Raw genomic sequence first — 13,395 nt, forward strand, 5'->3', positions numbered from 1 at the left:
TGGCTTACCAATACCCCAACTCAAATTGAGATCACTGGTAAGCCAGAAGCATCTTAAACTACTGATGCAGTGTTTACATGGCTGGAGGCTAAACTACTGTTTCTTTTCAGACAGTCCATCCTGTTAAATACGGTCAATGAAAGATGACTATAATAATTCTCTCAGATAAAGCATTGTATAACAGTTCTGCTTCTGCTTCTTTCCAAATTTTTACTTTAATAAAAATCTATAAGTGAAGAGAAACTTTTTGAATACAACACTTACAAAAAAAATCTCCAAAGGAGATGAGATTAATTAAAATATATGATAAAACCAAGAGAACTGAAAACATTGCTACAATGTTTAAACAAACTGAAAAATAAGAAACATGTCTTTTCCTATAACCTTACTGAGTATGTATTGGAGTATGTAAGAGGAAACTTTCAGATGGGTAGTAATTTTAAGGTGCCTGAATAACATCAGTATTATAGCCATACTCCATTTTTCATATTTTCCAATTAATTTAGAAAAAGTTTGAAAATGCTTTAAACACCCTTAAAACACACACACAAAGATTGAATGTTTTCTGAGTGATTTTGTAGGAAAACTAGGTTATCTAGGAAAGCTTGTTTGTTTTAAGAATTTATCCAGACACACTTATTCTACACTTTCCCTTTACCAGCTGCATTACGCTATTCTTCAGCAAAGATGAGAAAGATTTCAAAAGTTAAGAAGTTCTTTTATATCAAATCATTTACTATTTCTAAGCAAGCTTCATTTCCACGTGTAAAGTAGAAATGATCTTAAGTGTACCAGTAAACTATTAAGTAGATTAGTTAACATTTGTACATTATTTTGAAGTCATTTAATGAAAAAAGCCTTCGGTCACATAAACCAGTACAAAGAATGGTTAAAGCTAAAATTTTAGTGTCAAGGATCACATAAATAAGTTCACTGTAAAACTTCAATGGTTGTACGGTATCGCACAATAGAATCATATCCTAATGTTGAATTCATTATCCAAGGAGAAGGAACAGCATGTTAGGCGATGTCTACAACACAATCTCTTCTAAAGTTTTGTAACTGTATGCAAACGCCACCAATAACAGCACTATGGCCAGACAGCCCAAAGGCACAGATAACAATGTAGTTGGAATGCCAGTAAATTTGTACTGTCTCTGCTTGATTTTGTATCAAAAGTTTTTCAGAGGAAAATAAAAGTTATCTAGCACAGATGTGTCATTTGGGTTCTGCAAACATTTGTGACACACTTGTCTCTCTTTGAAAAACAGAAAAAAATAACTTTTCCCGTACTTACATCAAATGTGGGTGTGCTTTGCTGGGCACTCTGATTACATGGCTCTCTGAAGCAATCAGTGAATGGAAGTAAGAGACCCATTGCAATAATACGAGAACATAGTTTTTCTGCTTCTTCTTGCGGTGCGTTTTCCTGCTGGCTGAAGAGCTTTTCCAGCAGAGTTCGTCCTGCCAAGGTGATGACATACATCAATAAGAATTCGTAGCTATCTATGGGATACAAAGATTTAAGGCTTTATAATGCTTATTGAAAATCTCAACAAATATTAGAAATAAAGTGAAAGTGAAATAAAGTGGAAAAAAAAAAGAATTACGGAGAAAAGCAACTGACAATAAATACAAAAATACAAAATAGTTTTACAGAATCACTTGGACTGATTGTAGCCTGATTACTTAGGACACTAAAGAAAACATACATTGAGCTGGCTGCACCATGGAGTGGGAACAAAAAGCACGATTTGCTAGTGAAACATCAAGTTCTTCTTTATATTATACAATTATCCTGATGGGAAAAATGAGATATTACCAAGAAATGAAGTAACTTTTTCCGAGGGTGTCACACAAAGTTATTATAGAATCAAGTCTCCCAGCTCTTGGAATGAGCCTTTGTTTTTTTGAATCACAGAGTGATCATAGTCTTTAAGAAATTGTGCTCCAGTTCTGTGTAGAAGCTCTCAATAGAAGATCAACAAAAACAACATCAAAAAGAAACGCTGATAACTACTCTGCTTAAAATGACATTTAATACAGCTCCAGAGCAGCAGAATGCTCCAAGCTAAGATGCATTGCCACAAGCAGCAACACAGATTTCAGAGAAGTAAAACTTGAAGAGTCAGAAGAGCGATCCATTCCTATTACAGGGCCAGATTTCACAATCAAAGTGTTTTCATTGTTATCTGACCAGAACATGAAAGGAGGGCATATTAGAGAAGACAATGCTAGAGGTCTGAAAGAACTTCAAACTGTGTGAAGTTCGCCAGAAAGAGACTAAAAAGAATTAGTTGTATACACAGGCTGGAGTAAAATCCACATTGTAAGAATACTAAATTGCTTGATTAAGCTCTAAAATGTCAGAAGATGCCAAAGTTCAGATTTACAGGATATAAAAAAAAAAGAGATGAAATAGACATACTGGAATAGAAAAAGCAGAGGGAGTAATAAAGTTAATTTCATGGTTTAGTATGAACTAGCTGTGAATGCAATTTGTACCTAAATCAGTTTCTATAGTCTGTTTTTTCCACTCACTCATTAGAAGCCAAAGTTATTTTCCAGAAAAAAATACACTACATTAAGAAAGTAATTTAGTGTCATTTAAACCAATAACAACAATACTGCTTTTCATGTACAAATTTAAGATTTCTTTTCAAATGTTGACTTTATTCAAAATGTAAAATTTCCCAGGCCTTTTTGAACATACAAAAAAAGAGATGATTTTAAAACATCTGGATGTGATTTGAAAAGGATATTGTAAGTGACATTTAGCCCAAAGTTTCTGCATTATTTTAACTTCGCACGGCAATACAGCCTAAAATTAACAATACAATAAAATGTTAGAAGTTATTTCTAAGATTTTCCTCTCCATATCTAAAGATCTGATAATTCTGAATTATTAGTCCAAGTTTCCTAGCCCTTCATTAGACACAATACACTAAGCCAGGGGATAGGTCTGGAAGAGACACAAGTTTTGCTGTTCTGATCAACTTGCTGATTAATTTGTGCGTTCCTTGGTTTCCACACCTATAAGGTGAATTACTTATTCAACATATCCCTCTATTTATTTATCTAAAGACAGCACAGATGTTAAATCTTCAAAGTCCCCTTTAATTAATTTAATTAATTGAAGAGAGGTTTTCCTACCAGCTGATACGCACTGTGAGTTTTTAATATCAATTTACACAAACTTGCGGCAATACACAGCAACCTCCTACATGAAGGGGCAACAGTATGAAACCATGGAAATGAAGCACAAATAGGGAGCTACCTGCTGACATTTTGGTTATTTGTTTCAGTAATCATTCTTTGGAGCTGTACTTGCAAATGCTTAGTGGTGCTGCTAAAAATGTAAACAGCATTTTGTTTCTGCAGAATCATATTCAAGAAAGAGGGGTAAATTTGATTTAAAAAAAGCTACTACCCTTTTACTGCAATAAATGAGTTCTACTAGATATAAATAGTGACATTTAGCTATATCAGCAAGTTGTACAAAAAATAAGACCCCAAGACTGGCATCACAGTCACACAAGGGCACTAACAGGCAGCATTTCTGCTTCAATTTCTGTAGCAAAGCAAATCAAAGTCCAACAATGCAGAAAGCTGTCTAGTTAAAACAGAGACTACAATTGATGAAGATGAATGGCAAAGTTGGTACTTTACGTTATATAATTGTTTCTTTTGTGCATTTTAAATTATATATAAAATAATAAAATATATGTGCCAGAGTTATTGCCCTTTGCTCACAAAAAAAAGTATGCAAGAACACTACGCATTTCTTTATGTTATATTAAATATACCAAAGTCATGTATTGCATTGTAATTTCTGACTTTATTTTTACAGGTGTTTCAACATTTAAACGATTATCATTTTTAAAGAGTGCTCTCCTGGATGTACAGCAGCATACTCCCCCTCACCCCACACACATACCTGCCTGCCTTCTGCTTTAAGCTACCGAAAAAGAATAATATCCATAAAATTACAAAACAGGAAATTCAGCCTTTTTTCCTCAATCTACCCATCCTTTCTCTAATTTCTTATAAGTCTTGCTCAAGATCAGATACTTTGCTCTTTGTTCAGTATCTTAGTTGCTATTTACACAGTTTAATTTGTATAGTGGTTATTAACTGTTGCCTTTTAATAGGCAAAAACAAGGTCTTTCAAAAATAGTTTAGTGTTAAGACAATATAGAGTAAGCAGGTGTAAAAAATATCATTGATGCTCTTCATTTCTTGTACATTTCAGGTGCAGACGGTCAGAATGACAAAAGTAATGCAGAGCAGCATTCTCTCCAGTGTATTATCAGTATTGGAATAAGGAGAGTATTGAAACTTATTTAATGATATTAGCTAGCACTTTTTAATCTAAAAGAATCAACCATTTAATTCTGGATAACTTCAGTATAATTAAGCTGTCCTTTGCAACAAATACACATTGAATAAAAATGATATATTTATTTATTTTAAGACAAAGGTAATAACGTTCTAATAAAGCTGTGTTGTAACACTATCTGCTCCTTGCAATGGTTGTGGAGACCTGAGGACAGAGACAGAACTTGAAATTAAATAAATATATTTAGCTAATTCTTTTAACACATTTTACCAAATGCAAGCTGAAACATTTAATTTTCAGTGCATACAGAAATAGCTTCTCTGTGAACAGCTGTGGGAAAAAAAACCCTGTATCAACATTATGTTATAAATTTAAAGCACTTCATAATCAATATAATTAAAATGGAAGGTTAAGCCACTGAAGTTGTGTTTTTTGTTTTTTCTACCCAACTACAGCTTGTTATCAAATTGAATGGTCATTACAAGTGTCAGAACCCCTCATCGAACATAGAAAACAGCCAAAGCTTTAAAAAGACAATATGTTTTTCCTCAAAATGTGGTGAGGAAACAAACCCTACCAAAAGAAAGCACTTCAGTATTTCAGAATGTTACTCTTTCTCCACAAAGCAGCATCACATCATGCTGCTTCGTGGATGTATGGATGGATGGAGTTGCTGCACTACAGCAGCTCCAGAGAGGGCTGAGGCTACTTCACATAGGAGGATGACATATAAAAGCCACTGCCTACCAATAAGTAGTTCCTCCCTTGTTAAGCTGGTATTCCCTTCAACTACTTTCAGGCAAAAGCCATAGTTGTCACTGCAGCAGAGGCATTCCACCTCCATAGTCCTCGGTGGCCCATGGAGACTGGTGGGCTCCCATGCCTTGCCACCACCCGACCCTACATGCTCCTGCATTTGTGTCAGAGCAACCCCATGAAAGATCCTTGTGAAGCAGAAGAGGTCGCATGCATGATTTTGATTCACGGAAGATAAAGATTTTTGTGGAGGTATAGCAAAAAGTATTTCCTTTAACACTGGACTTTGCAGGCATTTAACCACTTTTGTTTGGAACTAGAACTGGTTTGCCAGTGTCCTATCTACACACATTTGGAACTAATTCAAATTAAAATGACATTTCGTCTACACACGTGAAATTGAAAACACCAACTACACAGTGTTAATCCCCAAATCTATACCTTAAACAGCAAAAAAAAAAAGGTCACAACCATATTCAAAGCATAGGCTAAATTCCAGACAACTTCAATAGCAATATTTTCAGCTAAGATTTTTCATCTTTAGCCTATAAATAGAATGCAACAAAACCAGCCTTTTCCTCAGACAATAATAATCACCTCATATTCATAATTTACATGAGGTAATATATAAACATCTAAACATGTTCTCAACAGGTGCAGATGGCAACAAAAAAATGGAACAACTAAATGATTAATGATTTCATGATTATCAAATAATTAGCTGATTTCTGTTACTGAGATTTAAATGCACTGGTAAAGAAATTTCTCTGGGTTACTTTCACGTGCCATGAAAATATTAAAGGGCAAAGATCTCTCAGCAGACATTTTTCTAAAAGGTTAAATAATTCCAATTTTAATTTTTTTTTTTTTTACACCTAAAATCCCTGGTCATGATATTCCTGGAGCCCATTCTTAACCTTTACCTCAAGTATTAGTTGGGTGGGGGGGAAGTCACATGGCTCTTTGTCAGCTTTTTGAATTAGGTACAAGAACTGCTGCAAAGTTTCAGCCTCTGGTCAAATCAATATTCTGAGAATCTTGCCAAGACCCTTCATCAAACAAAAAGAACAGAAGTGTGATTTTTTAGGAGCTTAGAGATAAAATCGAAGTAAGGGACAAAAAGACTCCTTCCCCCCTCCCATCTTACAAAGGTTTACACAATTAGTTAAGGAAAAGAATGAGAACATGAAATTAATCTTGGAGGTATCAGGTCCTCTGGCTTCCTATGGATATTTTGTGAAACTTTTGCTGCCATGGTTCAGCTGAGGTCTTCTGGCTCAGCTTCCATTTTCCCTTTCTCCTCCACCTCCATGTCAACTGCTGCTTCCTCTCATTCCTCTTAGGATGAAGCACTACGACCTTGTCATCTCCTGTGTGACATTACAGTTCTTCATTCTATTACTGAGACTTAACACTGTTCATCTAAAACACCTTTGGCAACAATTATGGAACATATAAGTTATTCATCAGAGAATGAAAACTCATGAGGTCCAGTATGGTTCCCATTCCTCTTTGAAAAAGGCAGATATTTGCAATTCCTAAATGTTCATTTTCAACTTCAGATTTACTACAACCGTATCTACTCAACTGTGTGGTGAAGGAAGAAAGGAAGTCTGCCCTCTATCTAAAGTCAATCTACAAACATTACTATTACAAATAAAAATAAAATACTATAAAATATCAGATATGTAATGACTACAATGATTTCATACAACCACCCCAGGCAGCGCCATCTCACCACAAGCACAGGTTCTTCCTTGCCTGGAGAGGTGTCCGTGTGTATGCTTTACACCTCCACACAAAGGACAGCAACTGCTGCTGCCAGCACCAATAACCCGAACCACCTTGTCTGCCGTCACCTTGATGGAGAATCACTTCTGATGGGAGACGATGCCTGGTTTAGAAGAAAATATATTTGGTCTTTCTATTACAGTTACTTGATATTTCAGGACACCTTTTTTTTCCTCCTCAAACGGACACCAAAAAATAAGGATCCACACTACTCTGAAATGTGGGGTTGCCTTAGACTGGGCTGCCTACACAGCTATTGAATGCTGAAGGTGCCTTCAGTGTGATCCATAGAGAGACATGGCAGATCCTGACTCAATGAATGCACTTTACAGCTTTCTTCCTATCTGGTCTGCTTAGAAAACCAAACAGCATGCAACAAAATCATTAAGAGCAAACAAAATAGTCGCAGACATACTAGAAAACCCTGCCTGCACTGAGGCTCTACACCAAAACAGAACTTGCAATTTTTCTCTGAGGAGCGTGTTATTATAACCTCACTTTTATCTTTGAAGATGTGGCTCTTATTCTTATGCTGCATTTGCAAAAGGCTGGGAGCACAGCTGCCAGTGAGCACAAGTCGAGCCTAACAATCAAATTGCATTATATTCCAAAAGCTCCCCCTTCTGCCGGTCTCATGCGATTCCCTTTTCTCACCAGCTATGCCACACTTTCACCATTAGCAGAGCAGCTGCATCAGCAAATCTTAACCTATGCAGGCTGGAGACAGGCTTTCCGTTTTAATTTCTCCCAAGGAGAAGTGAATGACTTCAGTGTAACAAATCCTGAAAGCCCTATTCAGAATCATGTCAAGGGTGACTCATGCACATACTGCTTATATCTTCAAAAACCCAAATCAGTTTGATTTTTTTCCCCAGCTTACTCCTCCTCCCCGCCCCCACTTTAGCAAGATCAGAAACGCTCACACAGCAAAGCTTTTTCATAAGCTTTGAAGCAAAAAGTACCATAGGCCTTGCTCTATTTTGGGGACTTAGGAGAGGAAAAAAGGAAAAGGAAGAAGGGAGAGACAAAATGGTGTATATCCATTTTTTGTATGTTTTCTATTAGTCTTACAAAATATTAAAAGACCACTGTAGTCTTATGTTTTTTAAATTCACAAAAGATTACAATTGCAAACATAACTCTAGATATTAAAGAAAAGTAGGGAAAAAGAAAAGCTGATTTTTTACAGCATTCAAAAACTAGGAAACTTTTGCTCCTCTCTCTCAAAATCATTTTTTCTGTCCAATTTTTTATGTCTCTTTTTATAAATACACTAACATCAAGGTCATAACTTAGGCCTAAATCATCTGACAAAGCGCTGTGCAGTGTCAAATGTTTCCCTGAATGCTGGAAGAGGACAAACATGTCTGAGAGAGAAATATACTGCAAAGACTTCCACAGTGGCTGGTAAGTGAACTACATGTAATTTTAATACCTCACAATACAAGTTTTAGTCATCATATTTCCCTAAACTGCAAAGTAAAATCTTGCTGAATAATTTCCTAGGTGAAAACGAAGTGAGATGCTTTTGCCCCTTTCTCCTGTTTTAATATACCTTCCTAGGTCTCGGATACACAAGGCACAAAGTGACTAGTATTTCACACATAAAAATTAATATTTCAAGGATTAAAAGTATTACACTTATTTAATACTTCCCTTTCATTTCTTAATATTGTCAAATTTCGAAGTAGTTTTCCAGCTAACGGGTAGCAGTCAGCCTAAATACAACGTACAACGTGACTGCTGAGAAAGAAGAGGCTTTCAGAGGTACACGGTGAACCTGGGGAATGAACGAACTGGAAACTGGTAATCTAGCCATTTCTTACTCTCTTCAAATAATAAGCCCAAGAGCTGAACAAATGCATATTAAATATATATTTGCATTAAAAATAACAAATTAATTTAGTGTCTTGCTTTCCTGAAACCTGATCTGAAAGATTATGCCCACTATTCTGGGATTAGAGAACTCATTTATTGTACTTTTTCACTGCAGAGCTTCTAATCCTCTGCCGACTTAGATTGGGAAATTGTTCCAGATCTCTCATCCTGTGAGGGGTTTTGTTTTTGTTTTTAAGGGGGACTGAATTTTCATTGACAGATACTTTCTTTAAACAATGTGAGCTTTGCTAAACAAAACGTTGAAAACCAACAAGCAACAGATCTGCACACACAACATGATTTTGTAACAACTACAGAAAATCCTTCCAAAAGAAATAAATGCAAAATAAAATGCATCATGAATTAGTTTCCAGAAAACTCAAACCTTAATAATTTAATAATTACAAAACTTGTCAAGGTCTAGAGTTATTGTACAAATTCCTGTGACTGTCATTAAGATATATTTCATTTCACTTTTATTCTCAGTGTAATAGCCAGTATCTGCATGTTTCCACGGGGGAAAAAAGCAATGGTAATATAAATATAACAAACCTATATAAAAATATAAAGAAATCAATATATCTTTTAGCATTTAGAATGTTACCAAAGTCAGGGACGCATGGAAGTTCTTAAGAAGAGTATTCTTTCTTCCCTTGATATCCATCTAGACTTTCTGGCTCTGGTCACAGGGATGGTAGGAACTGAACCCCAAAATCATCTTAAATTTAGATAGACTTTCTGCTTTTGACTTTAAAGAGAATTCTAAGAGAACTAGGAAAAAGACAAATATCAACACTGTTCTCCTCCTTCCAGTTTTTAATGACTGCCTGCACACAGTTCAACGTAATTTCAAAGTCTGAAATATATATTTATTAAATTCTACTAAGGAATACATTTATTGATGGATTGATAACATTCATAGACTTGTAAGCAACTGTAATAAAGCTACAAATTATTACTTCCACTTCTGCCAATCCTGTATCACAGTAAACATTATACTTTATTTGCATCAAGTTCTGAGTCTCTTGGCTTCTCAGTCCCCACCTTTCTTGACACTGTCCTCTCTTAGCATCCTCTGGACTGTTAAAATTTTTTCTTGAAAAATCTTGATTTGTTCTGAGTTGGATCTACAATGTACCAACCCCTGTGCAATTCAAGCAAGTACTTTTTGTGTGTGTGTGTGTGTGTGTGTGTGTACAAGATTGTGTACTGGATTGTGTACAAGAGCTTGAAGATGGTTGTATCACCGAGTTTTCAATTCACTCAACTAGGACAAGCGGCCCACTGCAGAAAGAAAAGCATGTAATACCAGCAGCTTCAAGTGTTCAAGGCACCCCCAAAAATGCCACGAGTAGAACACGTGTGTGCGCCCTTCAGGGAGCATGGGTACAAGCTGGAGCTGACAAGGGAATCCTGCTTTTGCTGACACCTCCAGGGCCATCATAGCACAGGAGAGGCAGAAGTGGTACCTCAAACAAACATCAATGGAATGCTTTCAGGCCCTGACAGAAACATTTGACGTCTGCCAAAATCTGAAAATGAGATTCCACAAAAATAAAGATGACAAGGTAAGTTGCCCCAGAAATGGGGCTACAAAGCAGAGGTAGCTTTGTAAATAATAATAAAAAAAAAAAAAAACACGCCCCAACACTGATCTTGTTGTTGATCCATCATGTCTCATGATAGAACTAAGCATCTTTAAAACGCTTGTTCTACTTGGGCTTGCTAAGAGACATGAAAACACTACCAATTTCAGCATAACATCCATGGTCTATTAAAAGATTAACTTAACCCTATGCTATACTTGTACTGATCATACTAGAAAAGCGACAAAGCAATCTTAAATCAAGAACTGGTTAACACAGACCTTGGTCCTGGTGAATGAACTCCTGGAACAGCCCATCTGATATCAGCCCATCTCCTAACTTTGAAATTTGTGTTTTAATACAGAAAGACAAGAGTTAACTGAAAATTTCCATTGGTGATGAAAAGGTCGAGTTCTGCAAGTGCTAAGGTCAGAAGTCTGCTCTACTCCCACAGTAACTATGCAATGAAATTCCACTGCCTGACCAAGCATATCATAGCCCTAGGTAGAACTGGGCCAAAATGGATTTGTTCCCCTGTGGTGGAAGAGAAGACACATGACAGCATCCCTTGTCAAAGCCAACAGTAATTTTCACCTTTGGATAAGTGATTTGCAATATTCTGTTTTGTACAGAACCCAGATTAATCCCTTTCTACCACTTTTGCATTGCCTAGAAAACAGCTATGCATAAAAAAAAGTCTTATTGATCTTTGTTGAAATGAAGCTGTCCTTTGTTCTATTTTACTTTACCTTCTTATTGAGTAGCCAACAATATCTTACAGTTTCTTTCTTCAAGACTCATTCCAAAGCCTTGCTTGTTGCCGCAGCCAAACTGAAGAGGACTAAAATAGCCTAGATCATTTGCAATAACAACATAATGCTTTTTCTAAAAAGCAGGTATTAAAACTTTGCTACCACCAGAGCTTCAAAATGTAAAAGTATTTGTGATGGTCTGTAACATTTTTTTCTGAATCACTGCAAATTAGCAAGTCTCTTAAGCACTCCATATTTCTAGTTTGAGCATTAAGCTCCTTAAGATTTTGCTTTCACAGTGGCAAAGTTTTTATATCTTTCTCCCACTCTGCTTTTTCTAATAATGCATATGTATTACAGCATAAATTGAGACAAAGTACTAACTAGGCTTTTATGTATGATAATAAAGAATAAGGTACAAAGGTAAGGATAATATCTTACATTTCAATAGGTATATTCGATCATGAAGATAGTGAATGAGTAAAAAAGAGTATTTTTACATGCCACTAAATGACTTTCAGAAGCTGATTTTTTTTTTTTTTAAGTAACAAACAATTCCCCAGCTACAATGCAACAGTGATACACAGTACAAAATACCTTTCTAAAAAGATAAAAAAAATTCACGCTCCCACACCATTATATTGCTTGTCTCCTTTCACTTTCATTTCTTTTCAATTTCTAACGCATTATTATTGAAGATTACAGAAGTACATTACTAAAACTTTCCTAATTTCAGAGTGGTTTATATTAAAACAGAATCTGTGTGTGTCTGTCTACCAAATGTTTTAGGTATCATTTGCATCTTTGGCAACTTCCAGACTGTATTTTCCAGGTGCTTAGGTTCCTCTCAGCAAGTATTTAATTCTGTCCATTTTTACCCTTTTAGTTTCTGTGGTGATTTGCAACGCGAAGTTGGTATTCTGTGCCAGGTTCTCCCAGTCTGCTGGAAAGCCACATTTCTTTGTCAGACTCTTTAAAGTGAGAAGCACCTCTGATGTTTTTTTGGGCAGCTATTTCTAACTGCTTCTTCTGTCAGTCCAAACTGATACACACCGCATGATGTTCTTTATGACCCAGTTTAACAAAACTACTTGTTTCCCAATTGTTCCACATTTCATTTGGCATTTAATTGCATCTGGCCCAACTCTACCTTAGAAGTAAATTAAAGTATTTGCACAAGCAACTACAGGTCACAAAACACAACTGAGCTGGACCAGCAAGTCTCTGAAGTGGGACACACAACAAATTTCTTTCAACCTAGCTATGATAGTCCCCAATGTGCCTTAGCTTTCTTTCTCTACAGGACCATATGCACCCAAAGTCTAATCTCCTCCAACTAGAACAGCTGCTGACTTTTTATATTTATACAATGTTTAATAGGTTTGCTTGTTTGCTTCTTTAAGTTAGGTACAAAGAAAAAAACACTCTGCTAAGATGAAGAAATGGAACAAGCAAAAAGTTAGTTATGTTTCATGAAAAATAAATATATATATGCATGCCTATTTGTGCCATATTTGCGCCATATTCTATGTTCCTTGAGACTTCATCCAAATAAACTTAAGCCCATCTCCCTCACTGTAAGTACGTCTTGATGTTCTTTCACTGATGTAATCAAATATTTCCCTCAGCCATTTCTCAGCATACTATATTGACTTGGCTCTTTGCATGACAAAAAAAAAAAGTGATTAGATACACACCCTCTATTGTGAATGCAATGTTTTGGGTTTGTGTTTTTCTTTCTTCCTTTTCTTAATTTTTTTCTAAATGAAAACCACTTCTGCTCCATGACTGTTAGCAGATGTTAATGTAGTTAGTTATCGTGTTACTGCAGTATTAACTTCTTTTGTGCAGTGACTTTTTCCTTATCGGTGCAAGGAAGAGGGAAGGATACAACAGCTATTTTTCCCCTGGTATACGCTACTTATTATGCACCTTCACGGGACATCTGAGATGGATCTTGGCTTCAGATAAACTCTAGAATCAAAGCTACCCCCCCTGTAATTACTTCCACAATGGAAGTATCTATGCTTCCTCCTGATTCAAATTCACACCAGGTTCAGAGCTCTGGCACTCCTGATAAATTTCATATAAATCTTAAGACTGAACAATTCATATTTTTACTGCCAAATAAGAACATCTCAATGGCAAGTCTCATTTCTTACTAAGTTTTCCTGCCGCTATTTAGCTGTATATGTCAAGACACCAAAATCACTAAGGTCCCAAGCATTTCTGTGTCCTCTGAATTTATATATTTCTATTTAGTTTCTTCCATAATAGGATTTACTATTACTGT

General features: G+C 35.9%; 1 protein-coding gene across 4 annotated transcripts in view; it reads right to left on the reverse strand.

Moving 5' to 3' along the window:
* The window catches only part of FMN2 (formin 2), a 184,859-nt gene that overhangs the window by 140,027 nt on the left and 31,437 nt on the right, over positions 1-13,395 (reverse strand). For all 4 annotated transcript variants that reach the window (XM_066993979.1, XM_066993978.1, XM_048079932.2 and 1 more), the window contains one exon: positions 1,298-1,464. In XM_066993979.1, the coding sequence (XP_066850080.1) occupies positions 1,298-1,464 (167 nt within the window). The remainder of the gene's footprint in view (positions 1-1,297; positions 1,465-13,395) is intronic.

The sequence above is a fragment of the Anser cygnoides genome, chromosome 3 (assembly GCF_040182565.1).
Source record: "Anser cygnoides isolate HZ-2024a breed goose chromosome 3, Taihu_goose_T2T_genome, whole genome shotgun sequence".
Taxonomy (NCBI): Eukaryota; Metazoa; Chordata; class Aves; order Anseriformes; family Anatidae; genus Anser; species Anser cygnoides.